This window comes from Dipodomys spectabilis, unplaced genomic scaffold (assembly GCF_019054845.1).
Source record: "Dipodomys spectabilis isolate Male_0828 unplaced genomic scaffold, ASM1905484v1 ptg000179l, whole genome shotgun sequence".
In the NCBI taxonomy this organism is placed as follows: Eukaryota; Metazoa; Chordata; class Mammalia; order Rodentia; family Heteromyidae; genus Dipodomys; species Dipodomys spectabilis.
Window position 1 is genome coordinate 12881873 of NW_024870856.1, and position 25375 is coordinate 12907247.

The window sequence follows — 25375 nt, forward strand, 5'->3', positions numbered from 1 at the left end:
TTTCAAGTCCTGAAATGGACAGCCATTTCACATTGTCCCCCCCCAGGATCACACCACACTGGCTGCCTGGTTTGCGGGAGAAGGCATCCTGTGGGGGCTGGTAGACCTGGACAGGAGGACCAGGCCTGTCAGAGGGCAGGCTCACCTCCTGACCAGGAGATACCCTCTAGCAGCTAATGAACTACCCAACAGCATACCTGAAATGGGTGCAGCACGCTTGCTGTGCAGCGCATGTGTGAGGACCAGGCATACAATGTGACTGCCATGTTTGCTCTCGAGCAGTCCAAGGAGACCTAGAACGTCAAATTGTGACTATCTTTCCCCTCCTGCCGTCCCCACATGCACAGTGCTCAGAGGCAGGGCCTGAGCAGTCAGGCAGTGCAGCAGCACGGCCGTGGGCTGCTGCCGAGCTCCGTGCCTGCAGCCCAGGCTGGCTGCTCTGTTTCACTCACAAGGCCGCCATCAGCCACATCATCAGCATCTCCAGCTGTCTCTGAAGCCTCCTTTGTCACTGACTTCCCTGACTCCCCCCAAGCCCTGGAACCCAGAACACTAGGTACCAGACCCAGGCCCAGGCCAGACCTCAGCCTGTCTCAGGGGCTGTTTCTGTTGTAAGCTGCTGAGTGGACAAGTCAGCCGGAGCCAGGTCAGGATCTGTTTGTCCATGTGGCTGCTGGTCCTCAGCACTGTGCCTGTTCCAGGGCAGACTCGCTGGCCACCCCGCAGAGGCGGTGCTTGCAGGAGCCAGCACGGCCCCAGCTCGGGTCTCCCTATGGGTCCTGGGATTCGCCTCCCCAGGCAGATAAATGGCTGAGTGGGATACACAGTCTAGCTCACAACACAGATGGACAGCAAGACCTCCTTCTCTGCTGTGGTGGCATGTGAACATGCCTGCCTCTCCTGAGCTCAGAGAATTTACCTGGGTGCCATGCGGCCCAGCAAGGGCCTTCTGCGAGTCTGCCTGAGCGCCTGCCAACAGGGTTCTCTGAGGGAGCCAGGCTCTGCCAAGGCATTCAGCATAGAGAGCCTCAGTCAGTCAGAGAACCTCAGTCAGTCAGAGAGCCTCAGTCAGTCAGAGGAGAGGTTCAGTCAGTCAGAGAGCCTCAGTCAGTCAGAGAGCCTCAGTCAGTCAGAGAGCCTCAGTCAGTCAGAGAGCCTCAGTCAGTCAGAGGAGAGGCTCAGTCAGTCAGTCAGAGAGCCTCAGTCAGTCAGAGGAGAGCCTCAGTCAGTCAGAGAGCCTCAGTCAGTCAGAGGAGAGCCTCAGTCAGTCAGAGAACCTGTCAGTCAGAGAGCCTCAGTCAGTCAGAGAGCCTCAGTCAGTCAGTCAGAGGAGAGCCTCAGTCAGTCAGAGGAGAACCTCAGTCAGTCAGAGAGCCTCAGTCAGTCAGAGAACCTCAGTCAGTCAGAGAGCCTCAGTCAGTCAGAGAGCCTCAGTCAGTCAGTCAGAGGAGAGCCTCAGTCAGTCAGTCAGAGGAGAGCCTCAGTCAGAGAGCCTCAGTCAGTCAGAGGAGAGCCTCAGTCAGTCAGAGAGCCTCAGTCAGTCAGAGAGCCTCAGTCAGTCAGAGGAGAGCCTCAGTCAGTCAGAGAGCCTCAGTCAGTCAGAGGAGAGCCTCAGTCAGAGAGCCTCAGTCAGTCAGAGGAGAGCCTCAGTCAGTCAGAGAGCCTCAGTCAGTCAGAGAGCCTCAGTCAGTCAGAGAGCCTCAGTCAGTCAGTCAGAGAGCCTCAGTCAGTCAGAGAGCCTCAGTCAGTCAGAGAGCCTCAGTCAGTCAGTCAGTCAGAGGAGAGCCTCAGTCAGTCAGAGAGCCTCAGTCAGTCAGAGGAGAGCCTCAGTCAGTCAGAGAGCCTCAGTCAGTCAGAGGAGAGCCTCAGTCAGTCAGAGGAGAGCCTCAGTCAGTCAGAGAGCCTGTCAGTCAGTCAGAGAGCCTCAATCAGTCAGAGAGCCTCAGTCAGTCAGTCAGAGAGCCTCAGTCAGTCAGAGGAGAGCCTCAGTCAGTCAGAGAGCCTCAGTCAGTCAGAGAGCCTCAGTCAGTCAGAGGAGAGCCTCAGTGAGTCAGTCAGAGAGCCTCAGTCAGTCAGAGAGCCTCAGTCAGTCAGAGAGCCTCAGTCAGTCAGTCAGAGAGCCTCAGTCAGTCAGAGAGCCTCAGTCAGTCAGAGAGCCTCAGTCAGTCAGTCAGAGAGCCTCAGTCAGTCAGTCAGAGAGCCTCAGTCAGTCAGAGAGCCTCAGTCAGTCAGAGGAGAGCCTCAGTGAGTCAGTCAGAGAGCCTCAGTGAGTCAGTCAGAGAGCCTCAGTCAGTCAGAGGAGAACCTCAGTCAGTCAGAGGAGAACCTCACTCAGTCAGTCAGAGGAGAGCCTCAGTCAGTCAGAGAGCCTCAGTCAGTCAGAGAGCCTCAGTCAGTCAGAGAGCCTCAGTCAGTCAGAGGAGAACCTCAGTCAGTCAGAGAGCCTCAGTCAGAGGAGAGCCTCAGTCAGTCAGAGAGCCTCAGTCAGTCAGAGGAGAGCCTCAGTCAGTCAGAGGAGAGCCTCAGTGAGTCAGTCAGAGAGCCTCAGTCAGTCAGTCAGAGAGCCTCAGTCAGTCAGAGAGCCTCAGTCAGTCAGAGAGCCTCAGTCAGTCAGAGGAGAGCCTCAGTGAGTCAGTCAGAGAGCCTCAGTCAGTCAGTCAGAGAGCCTCAGTCAGTCAGAGGAGAACCTCAGTCAGTCAGAGAGCCTCAGTCAGTCAGAGAGCCTCAGTCAGTCAGAGGAGAACCTCAGTCAGTCAGAGAGCCTCAGTCAGAGGAGAGCCTCAGTCAGTCAGAGAGCCTCAGTCAGTCAGAGGAGAGCCTCAGTCAGTCAGTCAGAGGAGAGCCTCAGTCAGTCAGAGAGCCTCAGTCAGTCAGAGAGCCTCAGTCAGTCAGAGGAGAACCTCAGTCAGTCAGAGAGCCTCAGTCAGAGGAGAGCCTCAGTCAGTCAGAGAGCCTCAGTCAGTCAGAGGAGAGCCTCAGTCAGTCAGAGGAGAGCCTCAGTCAGTCAGTCAGAGAACCTCAGTCAGTCAGAGAGCCTCAGTCAGTCAGAGGAGAGCCTCAGTTAGTCAGGGGTAGCCTCAGTCAGTCAGGGGAGAGCCGCCCCAGCGGATGGCTTCCTTCGAGTCCTGGAGGTCAGTGCCAGCATTAAAGACCAATGGACAACAGATTTCAGGGTCCACAGCTCTCTCCTGAGCTGTCACCTCGCTGGTCTGAGGAAAGGCGTGTGCATCTGTAGTCACTGCTCACTAACAAGGATCGCACACCCTTCCAGGATCCTGTCCTCCCGAGGCTCCATATGGATGCCCCTTTTCTCAGAATAGGCAAGAACCAGGAGCTTGGTGCCTAGGACTGAGTGCCCCTGCGTCGGGACGGCATCCGAGCATGCTCCTGGGGCCTAGCCATGGGCTACAAGGATGCGGGACAGTGACACTGGGACAGTCTCCCGTTGACAGGGGAAATCATCACGAGGCAAGCCAGATCTCCAGATAAAGACCCAGGACTCACTTCCCCCAGAAGCACCTAGAAAACTGTCTCTAAGGAAAGAGCCCCGTTACAGCACCTCAAATTTCCTCGACTGAACAGAGCAGCTCAGATAGTGACGTCCTTGGCAGAAAGCATGCTTTTACTTCCATGAGTATCTCAACACACATTCCTCGCCACTATGGCAAATCTTGGGTTCTGTGACTGAAAATTGAGTCATTCCGCTCGTGCACATGCTCCTGCTGGCATGAGACCCCAGTGTGTCCCAAGGCTCCCGCAGGCTGGCTCAAGCCCTAGGCCTTCCACATGGCTCCTGGGGGCACCTGGCACACAGCAGCACATCAGACAAGTGTTCTCCCAGAACTTCTCCAGACACAGGAGGACAGCACCCTTCCCAGTCAGCTTCAAAGTGTAGCTTTACACACAGACCTTCCTTTCCCACCTGTGTTGTCTAGCAAAAAAGGGGCAGTAAAAACTAGGATCATGCAGATTTCAAATTATCCAGGTGTGGTGGCACTGTGTGAGCCCTCTGAACACAGAACACATGCTAGGTCTATAATTTTGCTGCACAAAACAGATGTGCATTTTCCTCCATCAGTTTCTGAACATTATAAATACACAGAGTATTTGTGTTGCATGTTTGACACAATGCCAATTAGCTTTTCTAACTTGGTCAAACAGAACTCAGTGTCTATCTGTGAAGAAATGAAACTGCACAGCATGAAAACCAAGACAGGGATGTATTCTACTAGGCATAACACTGGGAGACTGGAGACGTGATCTGACAGGGGCTGCCAGGACAGGGACAGGTTCTGTCAGGGGTGACACTCAGGAGACAGGATAAGATTGCAGGGGAAGACTGCGGAGGGCGTCTGGCACCAAGCAAGAGCTGGTGGAGTATTTGAGAGCACTTATTTAATGCTCTGCTAGTTAGTGGTAACAGTAGCCTTATCAAAATCAAAGTTCAGACTATATGTTTAAAATTTCATAACAAGATACACAGTTATTCTGGAGTTCTTTCATACCTTTTAATATCCTTAACTTTATATGTGGGAGAAGCTACAGACAGTTTGGGAAAAGCACATGCAGCCGTTGCCTGCTTCATTCCTCCCACTGCCCACCTGTCTGTGGCCCTGCCCCAGACCAGGTAGCTGAGCCCCGGACGGAGACCACACACGTTTACATACTGTCTGTAGCTATTTGACACAACTGGAGCAGAGCTGTCCTGGGCACCTGCAGTTCTGGCCGTCGATCCCTGCTGGTTCCTCTCCTTCTGCAGAATCTACACCACCTCGCTATCCCCCTGCCCGCCAGCACTGGGCACGAGGACACCCTGTTCCGACAAGGGTGACATGTCAGCTGCACTGTGAAGTTAGAATGTCCTCCACACACACACGGACGTAGCTGAGGAGCTCTCCCCACTGACTACTACTGACCTGGTGAATGCCAGTGCACAGGGCGTGGCCTTGTCTACGGATGTGTGTCAGATTCAGGGCAGGCATTTTGAAATGCTGAAGTTAACTCTCTTCCTTTAGACCTCTTAAAAAACTAAACCAAGCCAAACAACAAAGGAACCTGCACAACTTAGACTTGAAAGGGATAATATACTACTACGAATTTGTACTTTTTTTTTCAAGAAAGGGAAACAAATTTATATATATATATATATATGTGATATATTTTTACACTATTTTATTAACATGGAGTATGGAGTGTATCACTTTATCAGTGTGATGGGCAATGCTGATTTCTGACTCAGAACGGCATCTGCTGATGTCTAAGCCACACTCACTGGCGACATCTCTGGAACCCGGATAGCTGAGCTGCCCCTCCTGCAGAGTGCAAGGCCCTGTCACCTGTTGGACTTGCTGTCCTGGCCTGGTATGTAAGGCTTTAGTGAGATAGCTCGTGTCTGTCTACATTCTGCCCTTCATGTGTCTGTTAACATTCTGTGTCAATTGGTAAAGTGATGAATAAAGGTGTTAAAATGTGAGTGTGTTTTCCTCACGTGCATGCTCTCTGTCCTCTGCACAGCGGGACCTTGCTATTCACGGAGTGAAAGTGCAGCACACACAGGTGTTCTGAGGGCAGCGGGAGGGAGTGAGGAGAGTCTCCGCACGGGGCTTGCTGGAGGGGAAAGCCCCGAGCTACTTCTCCCAGACCCTTGCTTCCTGGCTTAGGACTGTGGCATCTGCCTCACAAGGGCAGGCCGGGCCCAGCTCTGTTCACACGTGCCTGAGTCCCAGATTCAAAGGGCTCCTCATAAACAGTACCACACCACCACCGGCACGCCCCAAACAGGCACAATATCCTTAGGAGTCTGCTGTATAATCAAAGCCAACCTGAACTATGAGGCCAGGGAAGTGTTTCCCCAAAAAGCACAGAACAAAGGCATGTTTAGGTGATGGAGGGAGGATTTGCCACAAGTAGACATTAAAAGAAGTTCTGAACATAAAAAGTGATCCGAAATGGAATGTGTACAAAGAAACCCCAAATTTATAGTGGGCATAGAACCCCTTTGTGAAGATTAAAAATAATTCCTTACACTCCCTGGGAACAATCTCAGGTAAGCCTAAAGAGGCCGGCCACAGCAGCCGTGGTCACCTCAGAGGTGAGGCAAGCACCATCAAGATGAGCAGAAGAGGGGGTGCACACAGCTTCTGGCTGCAGAGGCTGAGCAGACAAGCTACAAGTAACCATGAAGCAGAACAAAGGAACAGCAGCACGTGAGATACATTAGCTGAAACGAACTGCCAAGCAGTTACTAACCAAGCACATTAGCTGCTAGATGGAGAACAGGAAAATTAGTAAAATAACTTTTATTTTTTTATTTTTATTTTATTTTATTTTATTTTGGCAGTTGTGGGGCTTGAACTCTGGGCCTGGGCGCTGTCCCTCAGCTCTTCAGCTCAAGGCGAGCGCTCTACCACTTGAGCTACAGCGCCACTTCCGGTATTCTGGTGGTTTATTGGAGATAGGAGTCTCACGGTCTCTCCTGCCCGGGCTGGCTTTGAACCGCGATCCTCAGATCTCAGCCTCCTGAGTAGCTAGGATTACAGGCATGAGCCACCAGCGCCCGGCTAAAATAACATTTTTAAACCCAAATAATTTGTAATTTTAGTACGGTTAAAAATACAAAGGCAAGGGGGGGAGATGGGAAGGGATGGGAAGTGGAAACACAGGAGGAGGCAACAATACTTGATAAAAAATGCACTCATTACCTTGCCCATGTAATTGTAACCCCTCTGTACAGTATTTTCACAATAAAAAGAGAAAAGAAAAAAATACAAAGGGAAGAATAGAAATTGAAATGAAAAGAAGATGTGTACAGAGGCTGCTTTTTTGTTTTATTTTATTTTTTATTGTGAAAATACTGTACAGAGGGGTTACAATTACATGGGCAAGATAATGAGTACATTTCTTATCAAGCACTGTAGCCTCCTCCTTTGTTTCCCCTTCCCGTTCCTTCACATCCTCCCCCCTTCCCCCCACCAAAGTTGTAAAGTTCGTTTTTCAACATAACAACTTGTACATCTCATTGTTGCAATGCGTCCTCCTGTATCCCTGTTTTAACGATTTTTTCCCCTTCCCCTCCACATATACCAACATCAAATACAGTGAAAGCAGGGGTTATACCATGGGGGAGGGACATACAAAGCAACAAAGACATAATCTTATGTTAGAAACAATCGCATGAAAGATCTCTTTTTTTTTTTTTTTTTGTCAGTCGTGGGGCTTGAGCTCTAGGCCTGGGAGCTGTCCCTGAGCAATTCAGCTCAAGGCTCATGCTCTACCACTTGAGCCATAGCACCACTTCTAGTTTTCTGGGTTTTTTAAAAAATTGTGGTTAAGTGATTACATAATTTCCCAAATTTCACAGCATTGTGGGATACTGATGCTCATTTAAAGTCACAAACTCATTATAACTTTCCTCGAGCAAACTGTCTATCACGGTCTATAACATATAACGGTGTTCACATGTTATACACCATACATGTGATCAGCAGCATGGGGTTATTTAGTAGTGTTCAACCAGATGAGTAGAAGCTCTTTGTTTCTTAAGTCCTGTTAATTTTGTCATATCACCTAACATTTTGGATTTAACATCTACTTATCAGGGAGACCATGTACCATTTGTCTCTTTGCTCTTGGCTTGCCTCACTCAACATGATTTCTTCTAGCTCCATCCATTTCCCCGCAAATGGCATTATTTTGTCATTTCTAATGGCTGCATAATATTCTATTGTGTTTAGATACCACAATTTTTGGATCCATTCATCTGTGGTGGGGCATCTGGGTTGTTTCCATATCCTAGCTATTGTGAACAGTGCTGCAATAAACATGGAGGTGCACGTGTCCTTGTATATTGGTTCCTGTTGTTCAGGGTAGATGCCTAGAAGTGGTGTGACTGGGTCGTAAGGGAGGTCAATCTTTAGCTTTCTAAGGACCCTCCAGACTGCTTTCCAAAGTGGTTGTATAAGTGTACATTCCCACCAGCAGTGTAATAGGGTTCCTCTTTCTCCACATCCCCTCCAGCATTTGTCGTTGGCTGATTTGTGGATGTGGGACATTTTGACCGGGGTAAGGTGGTATCTCAGGGTTGTCTTTATTTGCATTTCCTTCACCACCAGGGATGGTGAACATTTCCTCATGTGTTTCTTTGCCATTTTTATTTCTTCATCTGAGAAGTCTCTCTTTAGTTCCCTTGCCCATTTAGTAATTGGTTTGTTAGGTTTGGGAGGGATTAGTTTCTTGAGTTCCCTGTATATACTGGATATTAACCCCTTGTCTGATATATTGCTGGTAAATATTTTTTTCCAATTAGTTGGTTGTCTTTCTAGCTTGGTTGCAATAGCTTTAGCTGTGCAGAAGCTTTTTATTTTAATGTAGTCCCTCTCGAGTCTCTCTCTAATTTGTTGTGACCCTGGGACTCTGTTCAGGAAGTTCCTTCCTGTGCCTATAAGTTCAAGTGTCTCTCCTACTCTGTCCTGCAGTAGTTTCAGAGATTCAGGTTTAATGTTAAGGTCTTTAATCCATTTTGAGTTGATGTTGGTGCATGGTGATAGGCTGGGGTCCACTTTTAGTTTTCTGCATGTGGCCGCCCAGTTTTCCCAGCACCAGTGGTTGAAGAGGCTGTGTTTCTTCCATTGTATGTCTTTGGCTCCTTTGTCAAATATCAGCTGACTGTAGGCCTGTGGATTTATTTCTGGATCTTCTATTCTATTCCATTGGTCTTCGGGTCTGTTTTTGTGCCAGTACCATGCTGTCTTTGTTATTATAGCTCTGTAGTAGAGTTTGAAGTTCGGCATGGATATCCCTCCCATGTTGTCTTTATTCCCTAGAATTGTTTTGGCTATTCTAGGTCTTTTATTGTTCCATATGAATCTTTGGACTGTTTTCTGTATTTCAGTGATGTGCGTCATTGGGATTTTAATAGGAATTACACTGAAGTTGTATATTAATTTTGGCAGTATTGCCATTTTCACATATTAAGTCTGTCTATCCAAGAGCATGGGAGGTCTTTCCATTTCCTAGTGTCTTCTGCAATTTCTTTCTTAACTTTTTATAGTTTTTATTAAATAGTTTTTTACATCTTTAGTTAGGTTACTTCCTAAATATTTTATTTTGGGGGAGGTTATTGTGAATGGGGTTGCTCCCTTTTATTTCCCTTTCTGCTTGTACATTGTCAGTGTACAGGAAGGCAACTTATTTTTGTGGGTTGATTTTGTATCTTGCTACTTTGCCGAAGTGATTTATGATTTCTAAGAGTTTGGGGGTGGAGTTTTGGGGATCGTGAAGGTATAGTATCATGTCATCTGCAAAAAGGGATAGTTTAACTTCTTCTTTCCCTATGCGGATCCCTTTAATGTCTTTTTCTGGCTAAGAGTTCCAGGACTATATTGAAGAGGAGTGGAGACAGTGGGCATCCTTGCCTTGTTCCTGATTTTAGGAGAATTGGTTGTAGCCTTTCCCCATTAAGTATAATATTGGCTATTGGTCTGTCATAAATGGCTTTTATTGTTTTAAGATATGTTGCTTCTACTCCTATTTTCTCCAGAGCTTTTAGCATGAATGAATGTTGAATTTTATCAAAGGACTTTTCTGCATCTGTGGCGATAATCATGCGATTCTTGACCTTGGCTCTGTTGATGTGTTGTATTACATTTATTGACTTACGTATGTTAAACCATCCCTGCGTCTCTGGGATGAAGCCTACCTGGTCATAGTGTATGATTTTTTTAATGTGTTTCTGGATTCTGTTAGCTAGAATCTTGTTAAGGATCTTTGCATCTGTGTTCATTCAAGGAAATTGGCCTGTAATTCTCTTTTTTGGTTGGGTCTTTGCCTGGTTTGAGGATGAGTGTGATATTGGCTTTGTAGAATGAGTTTTGGATAGCTCCCTCCTTCTCTGTTTCTCTGAAGAGCTTGAGGAGTATGGGTATTAGTTCTTCTTTAAAGGTCTTATAGAATTCTGCTGTGAATCCATCTGGTCCTGGGCTTTTTTTTTGTTGGAAGACTTCTGATTGCTTCCTGTATCTGGTTGTAGGATATTGGCTTATTTAATTGATTTACTTTTTCTTTGCTCAGTTTGGGCAACTATTATGTCTCTAAAAATGCATCCATTTCTGCCAGGTTTTCTTCCTTTAGAGAGTATAACTTTTCAAAGTAGACCGTTAAGATTGTTTGGATATCTTGAGTACATGTTGTGATTTTTCCTGTGGCATCCCTAATCCTGTTAATATGGGTTCCCTCTCTTTTTTTAAATTAATCTTGCCAATGGTCCATCAATTTTATTTTTTCAAAGAACCAGCTTTTTGTTTGGTTAATTTTGGCTATGGTTTTCCGAGTCTGTAATTGATTAATCGCTGCTCTTAATTTGGTTATCTGGCTCCGTCTAGTAACTTTAGGTTCCATTTTTTCATGTTTTTCTAGCTGTTTTACTTTTATTTTATTTTTGGGCCCGGTCGTGGGGCCTGAAGTCTGGGCCTGGGCGCTGTCCCTCAGCTCTTCAGCTCAAACAGCGCCACTTCCGGCTTTTCTCTTTTTGCTTATGTGGGGCCTTATGCATGCAAGGCAAGCACTCTACCACTGAGCCACTTTCCCAGCCCTTTCTAGATGTTTTAATTGCAACATGAGATTATTTACTTGCTCTGTCTCTATTTTCTTGATGTGGGCACTGAGGGCAATAAATTTGCCCCTCAGGACTGCTTTTGCTGTGTCCCACAAGTTTCTTTGCAAGGTGTTTTCATTTTCATTGAGTTGTAGGAAATTTTTTATTTCTCCTTTGATCTCTTCCGTTACCCAGGCATTGCTAAGAAGTGTGCTGTTTAATTTCCATGTATTAGAGTAATTTCTGCGGTATGCTGTTATTGAGAACTAGATTGATTCCACTGTGGTCAGATAGGTTACAGGGGATTATGTCAATCCCTTTGTATTTGCTTAAGTTCCTTGTATGAACTATGATATGATCTATTTTGGAGAAAGTTCCATGAGCTGCTGAGAAGAATGTGTACTGTGTTGTTTTAGGGTGAAATACTCGGTAGATGTCAGTTAATTCCGCTTGAAGTATGGCCTTACTTAATTCGGTAGCTTCTTTGCCAATTATCTGGTTGGTAGACCTGTCCTTTGGTGAGAGTGGGGTATTGGGATCTATTTTATTCTGTAAGTTTGAGAGTATTTGCTTAACATATCTGGGTGCACCAATGTTTGTGGAATATAAGTTGATGATGGTAATATCCTCCTCTTGGATTGTTCCCTGTATTAATATGTAGTGTCCATCCTTGTCTTTCTGTACTGATTTTAATGAAAAGTTTATTTTGTCAGATATCAGGATAGCTACACCTGCTTTCTTACTGGAGGCATTTGATTGGTAGATCCTTTTCCAACTCTTCACTCTGAGTGTGTTTGTATGTTTGGCTGAGAGGTGGGTCTCCTGAAGGCAACAGATGGATGGGTCATGTTTTCTGATCCAATCTGCAGTTCTTTTTTTTTTTTTTTTTGGTTGACTATTAAGCCCATTAATATTAGGAGATAGTATAGAGAGATGCATTGTGGTCCCTGTCATTCCCTGTTTTCCTCAGTTTTTCTTCTTTCCTTTCCTCCTGTGCTTGCTCAGTTAGACTTCTATTAATGCCTGTCTGGGTGCAGGTCCCAGTTCCTGGTTGCTTTCTTCAGGTTGTGTTCCCCCTCTTAGTATTCTTTGTAATGCTGGCTTAATGTTTATGTATTCATTTAGTTTTTCTTTGCTATTAAAAATTTTCAGCTCTCCATTGAATGTGAATGCTAGCTTTGCCGGGTATATCAGTCTGGGTTGGCAGTTATTGGCTCTCAGGACTCGTATGGTACTTTCCCAGGCCTTTCTTGCATTCAGTGTTTGTGTGGAGAGATCTGCAGTGATTCTAATTTTTTTTCCCATTGTAGTATAGCTCCTTCTTCATTTTTGCTGCATGCAAGACTGTTTCCTTATTATTCAGATCTATCATTTTTACTATAATGTGTCTAGAAGTGTTTCTTCTGGGATCTTGCTTGTTAGGTGTTCTATATACTTCTGTTATGTAGGTAAGATGTTCTTTTTTGAGATGGGGAAAAGTTTCATCGATTATCTTGTTGAATAGGTGTTGCATTCCCTTGCTTTGATATTCCTCACCTTCGTCCACTCCAATCATACAAAGGTTAAATTTCTTGGCACTATCTGCTTGCTCTTGAATTTCCTTTTGGCATAATTTGAGTGATTTTTCCATATCTGTCATTTTTTGGTCCAGTTGGTGTATTCTGTCTTCTGTATCTGACATTCTACATTCCATTTCGTTCACTCTGTTAACTGTGGCGCTTCCACTGTGGTTTGCATGGAGGAAATGGACTCCTTTATTGGTTCTCAAAGTACTGCTCTCACCTCTCAATGAGGTGTGTACTGCCTCTATTTTGGCATTTATCTCACTTCTTAGTGTGGTATGTACTGCCTCTAGTTTTGCGTGTACCTCATGTTTGAGATCCTGCATTTCTTTCGATAGTTCGCCCCTGTGTTCTTTCCATTTCTAGTCTATTTCTCACTTTATTTCTTGAGTCATTGCCTCCAGCATCCCTTGGATGTAGCTTTTGTCTTCCATTCCTGCTTTGCTCCCACTGGGGCTCTCCCCTGGGTGGCTGCTGGCTATTGGGGATAGCTTGCTATCCTGGGTGTTGATAAACCTTGTAATTTTTCTCTGTGATTTTCGCATGGGGGTTCAGGGATTATTGGAGGCTAAGCTGAAATTTTGTTTTGGTGTGTCTGTCTTTGCTTGGTTGCTGATTCTGTATTGGTAGAGAGAGTCTGTACCTGATCTCGGTTCTGTTGAAGGTCTGACCTACATAGGATTCTCAGCTCTCTGCTGTAGATCACTGGCAGTTCCTGCCTTTGGAAGGGTTGAGCAGCCTAGACTGCTCCTGTTTGCTCCTATAGGTGCTCTTGGCAAGATCGGATGTTCTGGATATACTCTCCCAGATGCTGGAGTCTGCTATGGGCTCCTGCTTTTTTTTTTTTTTTTTATTTTTTTTGCCGGTTGTGGGCTTGAACTCTGGGTTTGGGTGCTGTCACTCAGCTCTTCAGCACAAGGCTGGCACCCTACAATTTGTGCCACAGCACCACTTCTGGCCCTTTCTGCTTATGTGGTGCTGAGGAATCAGATCCAGGGCCTCATGCACCCAAGACAAGCACTCTACCGCTGAGCCACCTTACCAGCCTGAGCTCCTGCCTACTATCAGGTGCCAGCAGCCTGTGTTGTCCAATTCCCAGCCTAGAATATATGGGTCAGGTTCTGGTGGGGTTTGGGCTTCTCTTGTCCTGAGCCCCTGGATCTTTTGTTGTCACAGGCGTGCTTCCCAGGGGGTGCAGTTCCGTTTTTCTCCCCTCTGCTGAGGCGAATGCTCAGCTTCTGACTTCAGTTGGGAGGAGTTGGTTGTGTTGCTCAGGCGCCGGATCCCCAGGCCTGGTCCTGGCCCCCCACCTGGGGCATGCCGGTTGGGCCTGTGCTGCTGTGTATACCACCTAGGTTATGCAGCCTGGGGCACACAGTTCAAATTTCTTCTACTGTTGGGTGTCTTGACCCAGGGGCGCTATTCCTGGCTTGGGTATTTAAGCTCCCTTCCAGGGGCGCTTTTGCGCTAGCCTGGCCAGCTGAGTGTGCTCTGCGGGCTGGTGGAGCTCTCGAACAGTTCCCAGTTTAATGGGTCCTGTGGTCCAGGAGTTGGGGTAGGGAGTCTGGGTCAGGGTCTGGGGATTCCTACCAGCTCTGGTCTCCCTTGAGGGATACACTGTCCCCTGCGGGGTACTCACCCTGAAGCTAGTTGTTTCTGTGTGATGTAGATCATCGGTTGCCGTTGCAATCAGAGTTCAGTTGGGGTGGTTGCAGGCTGGGCTGGGCCGTGGTGGCTCTGTGTGATTCTCTTCTATCTCTGCCTCAGTCGAAGCTGTCGGGTCGCACTGCGAGATGGGCCTCCAGCATCTGCCCGAGAGGTGGGGGCGGGGCCTCCGTGCAGGTTCTGAGCACTGGGGCTTGTCTCCGTTTGCGCTCTCTGGATCAGCACCAGTTCCTTGAAGGTCTTCTGCTCTGGTGTTCTTTGGGTGTCCCGTGTAGCTCTGGGGCTCCCATTGTGGGGCCAAGTTCCAAGCTCGGAGATTTCTCCATTCATCGCGATCAGTGGGTATGACACCGGTACCTCATCTGCACGGGTGATCTGCAGGCAGCCCCCTGTGAATCTGGGACTCGGGCAGCCCCTACTGGGCCGCTGGCCGGGGCTTGGCTGCTGCTGTGCAGCCAGTAAAGGTTGGGGGAGGGGTCTTTGCGCTTCTCTGTTCTGAAATTCTTCTTTTTCTCTATTTTTTGTTATTTTCCACCTTCTGTTTTTCTCTGGGTGTTTATCTTTTTGTTGCTGTCAGTATCTTGGGGAGATTAAGCATTGGAACTCGACCCCTCTTTTTGGTTGGGGAGAGCTGAGGTGTTTCCCTACTGCCCTGTCACCATCTTGGTCCCCCCTTCCAGAGGTTGCTTTTTTGAAAGGCCTAATTAACTCATCAAACTTTAGTGAAACTGAGCTATAAAGGTAGGAAGCTCCAGAAGCTACTGTTGAACTGCAGGGGTTTGGAACTAGGGGTTCTGGGAGCAGATGGGAGTAGTTTTGTAGAGGCCAGCTGGCAAGCGGGGCTCTTGAAGACCCAGGAGGGAGAGCAGAGACGCCTGCTCTCTGGAGGCGGCCCTTCAGGGTGCTCCAGGGACTGACTTAGAGGGGCGTGGTATGGGCAGGAAGGCCAGGGCAGAGCCCTGTCCACATGGACAATGGCCAGGGCACTCAGGGGAGCACATCGGAGGCTGGAAAATGGAGGCACAGTAGACAGAAGCTGTCTCCTCACCTGGACAGTGAAGGAGAAACCTATGTCCCCACCTCTCTGCACCAGAACACAACTTCAAAGGAGGGGCCCATAACAATGCCACCAGAAGAGGGTGAGGGCTATCCCCAAACCTGAAAATGAGGGCCATCTGGACCAGGTCTTAAGAGGCCCATGATATACAAACAAGCAGACACACCAGGTAGTAAAGGAGGAGCTGCTACCTCAGTGGCTGTCCGGACAGACAGTGCACCTGGCGTTCTGGCCTTCCTCTGGGAGAGAGCAACAGTCAGAATCTCTCTGGCCGGCCCTGACAGGGAACACCCCCACTCTTCCCACACTGCTTTGGGCAGCCCCCAATGGCTCAGCCCAGCTGAGGGGAGACTGGGCGGTCTTGACAAAAGTCTCTGCCATATTCTAAAATAAACATTATCAAAAACCCTGATAACATTCCAGGCACAAATGACATCATCTTCCAGAGGTGAAGTGATTCTTATCTCAGCAAACTCTCCTGGGAACAAACAAGAGAGGAATGTATGGCCCATTCCATTCTATGATCCCCCAAAAACAGGATAAAGGAATTATAAGCCACCATCACCCATGAAGCAAGGAGAAATTACTGTTATAACGCAAGTGAGTGTGTAGTGCTTACTACGTGTCAGACATTGTCCTTATTCAAAAAAAATTGTGATTCAGTGAATTTGTGAAATGCACAGAGTAAAAAGCCAGGCAGACATGAATATGGGAGGGTCTACCTTAGAGAGAGTATCACAGAGAGAAGACAGCCAAAGTGGAGACGTACGAGTCTTTTCAGTGATTGGGACGGGACAGCTGGAACTCAAGCATGCCCCAAAATTCACTCTAGGTAGAATACAGACCTCAAATTCCTAATACATAAGAGCACAGAGCCTTTTGGAAGACAATCCAGCAGATCGTCAAGACTTCATGAAGTAACAAACTCAATTTCTCTTATGCTTCCACTCAACCTTCAACACAGACTCCCGTCACCTTACCCTCCCGACCAGGAAGCAAGAGGGTCTGCTGTCAGGTCTCTTGTGACTCAACCCCCTTCTGACCCTGCCCACCTGCAGCTGGCACTGGACACCACTGCTTGCTGAGGGTGCAGTCCTTGCCAACACACCTGCTACAACCTTCAGATGGCAATGGCAGGCCGGCTGTTTTCTCCTGGGTTTCTGACCACCTGGCTCTTTTTGAGGTTGATTACCTTGCTTAGCAGCCCACTATACATTACAAAGGACACAGGGGAAAGAAGGAGGAGAGGGGTGGGAGGCCCCTCCCTCCAAGTACCTCTCCAGAAGCAATCTGAGCCTTCAGGAAGCTTCACTACATAAGCATGACAGATTACAACACTTAGTCACTAGTGACCAATTTAACCCATTGGGACCTGAAGTTGGGGGTGGGGAGTGGGGCTGAACTCTTAGATCCCGCCCAAGCCTTTCCCGTGGCCAGATACAACTTTAAGCTACCTGGGGAGCCAGCAGTCAACACATAACACAAACAAGACACTATCCCTCAAGGGGTTGTATGTCAGTCCCTAAAAAGATCAAATATATGTTTTTCAATATCAAAATTACTACAAAAGGGCAAGATTCATAAAAAAAGATTGATATATTAGAGCATATTAAAATTTGAAATTTCTATTAAGAAACACTATTAAAAAGTACAAAGGGCTGGAGGCCTCTAGCATGCTCTGCCCATACACACGTGAAGTCCTTAGTTCAAACCTCAGTACTGTCCTCCCCCAAAAAGTGAAAATAAAGGAAGTAGCTATGCACATGTGCACATGAGCCTGCTGCTCAGCTCCTGCTGTGTTCCTAGCCGAAACACTGGACCAGACATGTTCCAGATTGCAGATACTTTCCTTATTTTGGAATATTTACAAATATATTAAAACATCTTAATGTCCCTTTTCTTGTTAATGCCGTGAGGATGGAGCTCTGGGCCTCATGCAGACTAAGCAAGTGTCCAGTACTGAGCTGCACACCCAGAATGAGTGGGACTTCTTTTTTTTCCCTATCACTTGAGCTACAACTCCAGTTCTGGCTTTTTGGTTCTTGGTGGTTCACTGGAGATAAGAGTCTCACAGCCAAAGTGGCTTTGGACTGTGATCTTCAGATATTGGCCTCCTGCATAGTAGGATTACAGGTGTGAGCCAGTGGCACGTAGAATTGAGTGTCCTTTTCTTAGTACCGATATGATGCTAAAAAAAATTTCTGTATGAAAAAGTTACTGCATTTCTGGACTAAGTATGTTTGGCCTATAAATAACTCCTGCAAATAAACTAATAGAACACCAGGGAAAGACAGAGACAGACACTCCACAAAGTGAACCCAAGTCAGCAAGAAGCACATGAAAAAAATACTCACTAAGAAAGAGACAAACTAACACCACCAGGAAAAACACCACCTTAAACCTTCTACAATGAAGACATCAGAAGTATGGAGAACACAGACCTTGGATGTTTACACACTACTTGCTTGCTACTTGTGGTAGTGTCAGTAGAGAGGGCGGTCTGGAAACAGTGGGGGTTCCTTAGAAAAGCTATCACAAATATGCTTATAGAGCTAACAAAAAAACTCAACATGAACATAATAGGAGAAAAATCTTTCATAATGAGAAAGAAAAAATTAAGTGGAATTTTAGAAAAATCTAAGTGCTGATCAACATATAGGCACTGATAATAAGAAATTTGCTACATATGCTTCTGTCAGATGAAGCATATGGGAGACAAGCTCAAGAATTCTGCAACAGGCCAGTGAAACCCAGAGAACCAAAGAAATGGGCTTAGTGACCTGTGGGACTTATAGTGTCCCTGGAGACCCAGGAGGAGAGAGGAGAAGAAGTAGAGGAGATGGAAGGAGGAAGAGAGAGAAAAAAAATTCAAAGAAATGACAGCCAGATCTTCCAAATCTAATGGAAACTATGAATTCCCAGGTCTAAGTGACTCAATTTGAAACCCAACCAAAATAAACGCATTGTGATCCTTTTCTGGGAACAAAAAGATGAATACCGCAATCTCTTACTCCACTGAAATGAATAAGGGTCTGGTGAAGGCTCCCCACTCCGCAAACACTCTGTCTGTGAGAGTCACAACCGTGACCAGACAGGGAGAGGACAGGGAAGGACAGCCCGAGGAGACAGGCAGTCCCACCCTGCGCCTCTATGGAAGGATTTAACACTTCAACGGGCCAGCACACACCATTTTCTTCACAGGCCTGATTATTCTTGCTAAACAATTAAACATTTTTTTTTATGGATAGAGATGTAAAAAATGAAACCTCCTTCTATATAGTTGATACCAATGAAAAAAAAATGGGATTGAAGTATGGTGGCCACTTGGTAGAGTGCTAGCCAAAAAGCATCAGCATCAGGTATGGACTTCAAGTCCTGGCCTCAGACCAAAGGAAAAAAAAGGAGAAAAACTACGTGTCTTACCTCTCATAGCAAGGGATATATATGAAGTGAATTTCCCAAGTTTTATAATCTATTTTGCTATGATTTTCAGAAAGACACTGGAAACTAAAGGATGAGGCATGAATGGGGTTATATTTTTACTATGAAACATTAACATCACAGTTCGAACTTTTAAAATGTGTTCCACATATGTCACTGTAACTCCTACTCAGTTTTACCACTTTTTAATTCCTGCCCACCTACCATGGTACATAGGTTGTTTCATAATGGAATTCAATAAGAAAATCAGTTATAAGTTATAAAGAACTATTTACAAAATTAACCTTTAGTGACAATGTATTAGCCAATTAAAGGAGGATTGCTTGTCACACTGAAATTATTTTACTAATCTTATGCAGTACTTTCACATCCCAGATAAAAACCCCACCTGAACTTCACGCCAGAGTGTGTAGTGACAAAGCGGTAGTCCGACCAAGCACAGGAAGGGCCAGGCTCACTGTCACTTCAGGGTGCATTAGAATGCTCAACTGTAGGGCCTGAATGCATCTGAAAATTATCAGGTGATTCCAAGGGAAGGAGACAAATCTCCCTAGCGTGTTCAGATAAAGAAACACTGACGTACAAGCCTGTGGCTGTACCACAAAGAGGACAACTGGACTCTGGGCAGGCGTTAGCAGGACTGGCGGCCACCAAGATGAGCACTGTGGGGTGGGAACAGGGCTGTGGTCTTCTTGAACTCCTGGAAGCTCCAGTGCATCTGCTCTACCTCTGCCCTGTGCTGCACCCGGGCGAGACTCAGTTCCTGCAGGAGGTGCTCGTTGGTGCTGACCAGAGAGCTGGAGGGTGACAGAAGGGGCAGCCATGGTGTCCCCACCCCTCCCCAGCCTGCTGCCGCCCCCTGGCAGCTCTGCCCCTCACCCCTCTCACTCAGCTCCCAGACCACTGGCACAAAGCCGCCCCTGCGCCCCACCCTAGCCAGCCCCACCACCCACTGACCACTGCTCCTGCGCCCAATTCTTCCAAACCAAGGCAGCAGTTAGGCCTGACCTGGCCCTGAGCCCTGGCAGCCAGGCGAGCGAAGGGGCTGAAGAAAGGCATGAGAGGTGTACGGCGTCGACACCGCCACACACACTCCGACAGGATGGCAACCAATATTTCTGATGTGGTGATGGCTTCAGAGGCCCTTGTGAACTTTCCCCACTTTCCATCTCCACATTGTCATGCTCCTCAGCCATGCAGGGGTTATTTCTTCTTTTTTTGGTCAGTCATGGGGCTTGAACTCTGGGCCTGGGCGCTGTCCCTCAGCTCTTCAGCTCAAGGCTAGTGCTTTACCACTGAGCCACAGTGCCACTTCTGGTTTTCTGGTGGTTCACTGGAGATAAGAGTCTCAAGGAGTTTCCTGCCTGGTCTGACTTCAAACCACAATCCTCAGATTTCAGCCTCCTGAGTAGCTAGGATTACAGGCGTGAGCCACGGTGCCTGGCTTTCCAGTCACGTGTTTTATGGCATCACACATTTAGACAAGGCAGAGCCACACTGACCACTGCTGTTCACCACAAAGGTGGTCACCCATTGACCCATCTACTAAGCAGGTACTGGCTATTTGCTTGGATCAGAGATAGCGATGGACAAAGTCAACATGGACTCCAGGGGCAAAAGCCTGATCACAGGACATGTAGGAGATCATGAGCTCTGCCTGCCCACGCCTGGGCCAGGGCTCTGGGGGACAGGACTGCCAGCCTGACCTTGGCTGGCGAGGGTGGCCTGCAGGCTCCTGCCAGGCACAGGGGAGGGGGCAGCAATGGTCTGCGGTTCCCAAGTCCTCACCACTCGGCAGCTCCCATCCTTCCTAGGGCCAAGTCTCTCTTTGCACCTAGCCTGCCCTAGCTTCTTCACAGGCATCTCTTCATAAAGCCAAGGCTCTGCTTGAGCCTACCTGAAACTTCCAGTCCCTTTCTTGCCACCTGCTCCCTATCAGGGAAGAAAGATGGAATCTCCCAAACTTAAAAACAGCCATAAAACTCAAACAGCCACGAACTACATTAGGATAAAACTACAATTCACAGGAACTAAGGCCCGGGAAGCAGGACACCACACATTCTGCATTCCTACGCGCCTCTCATACTGCTAGATTCTCCTGTCATTCTCCCAAACCACATCGAGTCTCCTCCTCAGCGTCCACACCTCAGAGTTCACACCTCAGAGTCTATACCTCAGAGTTCTCACCTCACAGTTCTCACCTCAGAGTTGTCACCTCAGAGTGCACATCTCAGAGTGCACACCTCAGAGTGCACACCTCACAGTTCTCACCTCAGAGTTCTCACCTCAGAGTTCTCACCTCAGAGTTCTCACCTCAGAGTGCACACCTCAGAGTTCTCACCTCAGAGTTCTCACCTCAGAGTGCACACCTCAGAGTGCACACCTCAGAGTTCACACCTCAGAGTCCACACCTCAGAGTTCTCACCTCAGAGTTCTCACCTCAGAGTTCTCACCTCAGAGTCCACACCTCAGAGTGCACACCTCAGAGTTCACACCTCAGAGTTCTCACCTCAGAGTTCTCACCTCAGAGTCCACACCTCAGAGTGCACACCTCAGAGTTCTCACCTCAGAGTTCTCACCTCAGAGTCCACACCTCAGAGTCCACACCTCAGAGTGTACACCTCAGAGTTCTCACCTCAGAGTTCTCACCTCAGAGTTCTCACCTCAGAGTTCTCACCTCAGAGTGTACACCTCAGAGTTCACACCTCAGAGTTCACACCTCAGAGTTCACACCTCAGAGTTCACACCTCAGAGTTCACACCTCAGAGTCCACACCTCACAGTTCTCACCTCAGAGTTCACACCTCAGAGTTCTCACCTCAGAGTTCACACCTCAGAGTTCTCACCTCAGAGTTCTCACCTCAGAGTTCACACTTCAGAGTCCACACCTCAGAGTGTACACCTCAGAGTTCTCACCTCAGAGTTCACACCTCAGAGTTCTCACCTCAGAGTTCTCACCTCAGAGTCCACACCTCAGAGTTCACACCTCAGAGTTCTCACCTCAGAGTTCACACCTCAGAGTTCTCACCTCAGGTTCACACCTCAGTCTGTACCTTAGGGTCCACAGCTCTGAGTTCTCATCTCAGGGTCCACACCTCAGAGTTCACACTTCAGAGTTCACACCTCACAGTTCTCACCTCAGGTTCACACCTCAGAGTCTGTACCTTAGGGTCCACAGCTCTGAGTTCTCATCTCAGGGTCCACACCTCAGAGTTCACACTTCAGAGTTCACACCTCACAGTTCTCACCTCAGGTTCACACCTCAGAGTCTGTACCTTAGGGTCCACAGCTCTGAGTTCTCATCTCAGGGTCCACACCTCAGGGTCCACTCTTCAGGGTCCACACCTCAGGGCTCACAGGTCAAGGTCCACACCTCAGAATCCACTCCTCAGGGTCCAAATCTACATTTCCAGGTCAATACTTCAACATTACCACCAAGATCACAAAACGTGGCAGCAGGAAGAGCCTCACTTTTTACCAACAGACACTCCAAGTCAGCATGGTGCTATGTGTGGACCCTGGACACTGACTGCTGTGACGCACAGTCAGCTGCTCTTTGTGCTTCTGCGGTGTTGCCACACGGGATCTACCTTCCCTACCACTCGGCCTCTCCCCCTCCTCTCCTCCCTTGCCTGGCTCACACAAGTACCTGTGGCTCTCCTGCAGCATCTGCGTGAGCTCCTGGATCCTATCATAGTGCTCTAGATGCTGCTTCAGCTCTACAACCTCACCAGAGAGTTGCTTCACACTTGTTTGAAGTCCTGAAAGAAGAAATGTGGCAGAATTATATAAGGAAGCTCATGCACATGTCTTGACAATTCTAGTATAAGCTAGATATAAGAATATATAACAGAACACTCATTTCTATAACAGACTCAAAGATAGGGGTAAACATGAACGTCCACCCAACATCACAAAACAAGCAGGGACTAATAGAAAATATACACAAGACTATAAAGAAAATAGGACACAAGAAATAAAGAACATCCTGAGCTCCAACCAAAAATGTTAGGTAACTCAAGCAGAATCAGCAACAAAGGAAACAGTCACATTGGAAATAACCAGGCTAGAAGAAACCTCAGGGAAAAACAGAACAAAACAAAACCTAATACGTCATAGAAACAAGGTAAAAAGAGGATAAAGACAACTCTTAAAAGAAAAGACTATAAAAATGTCTTCTTATTCAATAAATGGCAAAGGGCTTGTCATTGACTGACACTTGGGGCTTGCCTGTAGTCCTTTTATGTTGCAGGGACCACAAAGAGGCAGACACATCATGGGAAGGCCATCGACTCTGAGGTGCTTACTTCCTGGCCCTTCAATTTCTCCCAGGACAAGAGGAGAGACTGCTGGGAAGTTCACCCTCCCAAAATATAGACTACAACCTCCTAGGTAGGTTGCCATGCAAACACTTGACTTCTCTAAAATAGAACAAGTGGAACCAGAGACAGAAAAAGAGGTAAATAAAAATTATTTGTACCTGGAACAAACAGAGCCAGAAAACAGACTTCAAGTCACCTTCTTGCTCAGGAGGCAGAAACACCACCAGTGCATTATTAAATTCAAGAGCCACAGGGTGAAAGGTCCAAATTCGGCTAAAGAATCAAAGGCAACAGGATGCATCTTCTTCTGTCCACCTGCTCTGGCTAGCTGACCTTACACTACTTCAACTGGCAGAAAATGACTAAGACTAAAGTCTACCTTTTTACATTTGAGCACTTGTATTTCACCAAGTGATTACCAAATAAACGGTGAACTCACCAGTGATCTGCAAATGTAGCGCAGCAGAAGTATCTGCATTTTTTACTTCTTTTTTCATGCTGAACAGAAGAGATTTTAAGCTGCTATTTTCCTCCAAAGACTTGTCTAAATGTTGCCTCAAGTTATCCTGAAGACATAGAGAGTATAATGAGACCAGTCAGTAAGACACAAACAAAACAAAATGTCTGAATAATCACTAGGTTCAGGTTCTCTTCCATAATTTCAGATCACAAGGTAGAGAGAAAGTACATTTGCCCTCCATCCAGTTCTGAGTGGTATGGAGTCACCTCTGGGAAAGGGGAGAGGTGAAGAGAGAGGTCTCCAGCACCCCACCGAGCTCACCACGGAGCCCAGGCCCACGCTGGAGGGCAGCTGGCGGAAGCTGACCATCTCCCTTCCCCCAAGGCTGTGGCTGTGGCTATTGGAGGTCCCAGGGCCTCTCTGCTACCCTGTGGTGCTGGCAGCCTCCCCTGGGACCTCTCTTTTGTTTCTATCAGCCACCACTCATTATGGGTGGGAACCAAGGCCTGGGCTTCTTTGTAGGAGAAAATGACAAGCATATACTAGGGTGCTGTAGAGGTGCGTCTGGAAGCCTGGCCGTCATCCGAGCCAGCAATGTTATTAGCCTTGGCCAAGGCACTGTGAGTCATAACAGGTTGACACACTGAGTCTGTGCAGCTGGAGCCAGGGCTCCAACAACTTGAAGCCCGCGGCTCCTTCCCACAGGAACCGCAGGCTCTCCCAGGGCTGGGGCCGGCCTCATCTCACCTCCTCCAGGGGTCAGCGTTTGCTTCTCACTGAGACTCAAGCCCAGGACAGCAGTGCAACAAGCCACTACTAGCATGTGTGTGCCCACTGGGCTGACATCTCCTCTTGGGTGTGTTGGTGGACCCAAGACCCCTCCTCTTTCAAACCCTTTCCAAGCGCCTCCTGCCACAAGGCTCACCCGCAGGCTCTCCCCAGGGTGCTGGGCTTGGGAAGCAGATAGCACTCTCTCAGTCCAGGCTACGGTGAGTAAACAAAGCAGAGGGCCGAACACACTCAGGGTGGAGAGATGTGTCTGCCTCAGAGCTGCACCCAGGACATGCTGTTCCCGACTCTGGCTGCTACAGGAATGACATGGGATACACAGACTCGGTCAGTGCTTGGGCTTAGTGCTGGTCTCCCTGGAAGGCAGCAGCTACTGGTCCACATAGCACTTCCCTCCTGCGCCCAGGTTCCTTAAAGGTGGCCCTACCATGTGAGCTGCTGGCCACCTCTCCCTCCCAGGGCTGGGACATCCAGGGGTGGACCTGGAGAAGAGAGGCAGGGAACGGCACGGAGGTAAGGGAACAGGACCTATGATGGCCGTGCCCCTACGCATCACTGTCATGGGACAGCAGTACAGGTTGGTCTGAGCTCTGGCTGCGCATCACTGTCATGGGACAGCAGTACAGGTTGGTCTAAGCTCTGGCTGCGCATCACTGTCATGGGACAGCAGTACAGGTTGGTCTAAGCTATGACTGCGCATCACTGTCATGGGACAGCAGTACAGGTTGGTCTCTAAGCTATGGCTGCACATCACTGTCATGGGACAGCAGTACAGGTTGGTCTCTAAGCTATGGCTGCGCATCACTGTCATGGGACAGCAGTACAGGTTGGTCTGAGCTCTGGCTGCGCATCACTGTCATGGGACAGCAGTACAGGTTGGTCTCTAAGCTATGGCTGCACATCACTGTCATGGGGCAGCAGTACAGGTTGGTCTGAGCTCTGGCTGCGCATCACTGTCATGGGACAGCAGTACAGGTTGGTCTGAGCTCTGGCTGCGCATCACTGTCATGGGACAGCAGTACAGGTTGGTCTGAGCTCTGGCTGCGCATCACTGTCATGGGACAGCAGTACAGGTTGGTCTGAGCTCTGGCTGCGCATCACTGTCATGGGACAGCAGTACAGGTTGGTCTGAGCTCTGGCTGCGCATCACTGTCATGGGACAGCAGTACAGGTTGGTCTGAGCTCTGGCTGCGCATCACTGTCATGGGACAGCAGTACAGGTTGGTCTGAGCTCTGGCTGCGCATCACTGTCATGGGACAGCAGTACAGGTTGGTCTGAGCTCTGGCTGCGCATCACTGTCATGGGACAGCAGTACAGGTTGGTCTGAGCTCTGGCTGCGCATCACTGTCATGGGACAGCAGTACAGGTTGGTCTGAGCTCTGGCTGCGCATCACTGTCATGGGACAGCAGTACAGGTTGGTCTCTAAGCTCTGGCTGAGGCCCCAAGTGGCCTCCACGTCTGCACTGAGACATCAGGTATCACCTGCT

General features: G+C 48.1%; 1 protein-coding gene across 1 annotated transcript in view; it reads right to left on the minus strand.

Annotated features, from left to right (window-relative positions):
• Positions 1–18397: 18397 nt before the first annotated feature.
• Positions 18398–25375, minus strand: part of Cep72 (centrosomal protein 72) — a 65582-nt gene continuing 58604 nt past the window's right edge. Inside the window, exons 13-15 of the mRNA XM_042695255.1 lie at positions 23077–23203; positions 21965–22076; positions 18398–19113 (exon numbers count right to left, since the gene is read on the minus strand). Coding sequence (XP_042551189.1) covers positions 18948–19113; positions 21965–22076; positions 23077–23203 — 405 coding nt within the window. The 3' untranslated portion in view covers positions 18398–18947. The remainder of the gene's footprint in view (positions 19114–21964; positions 22077–23076; positions 23204–25375) is intronic.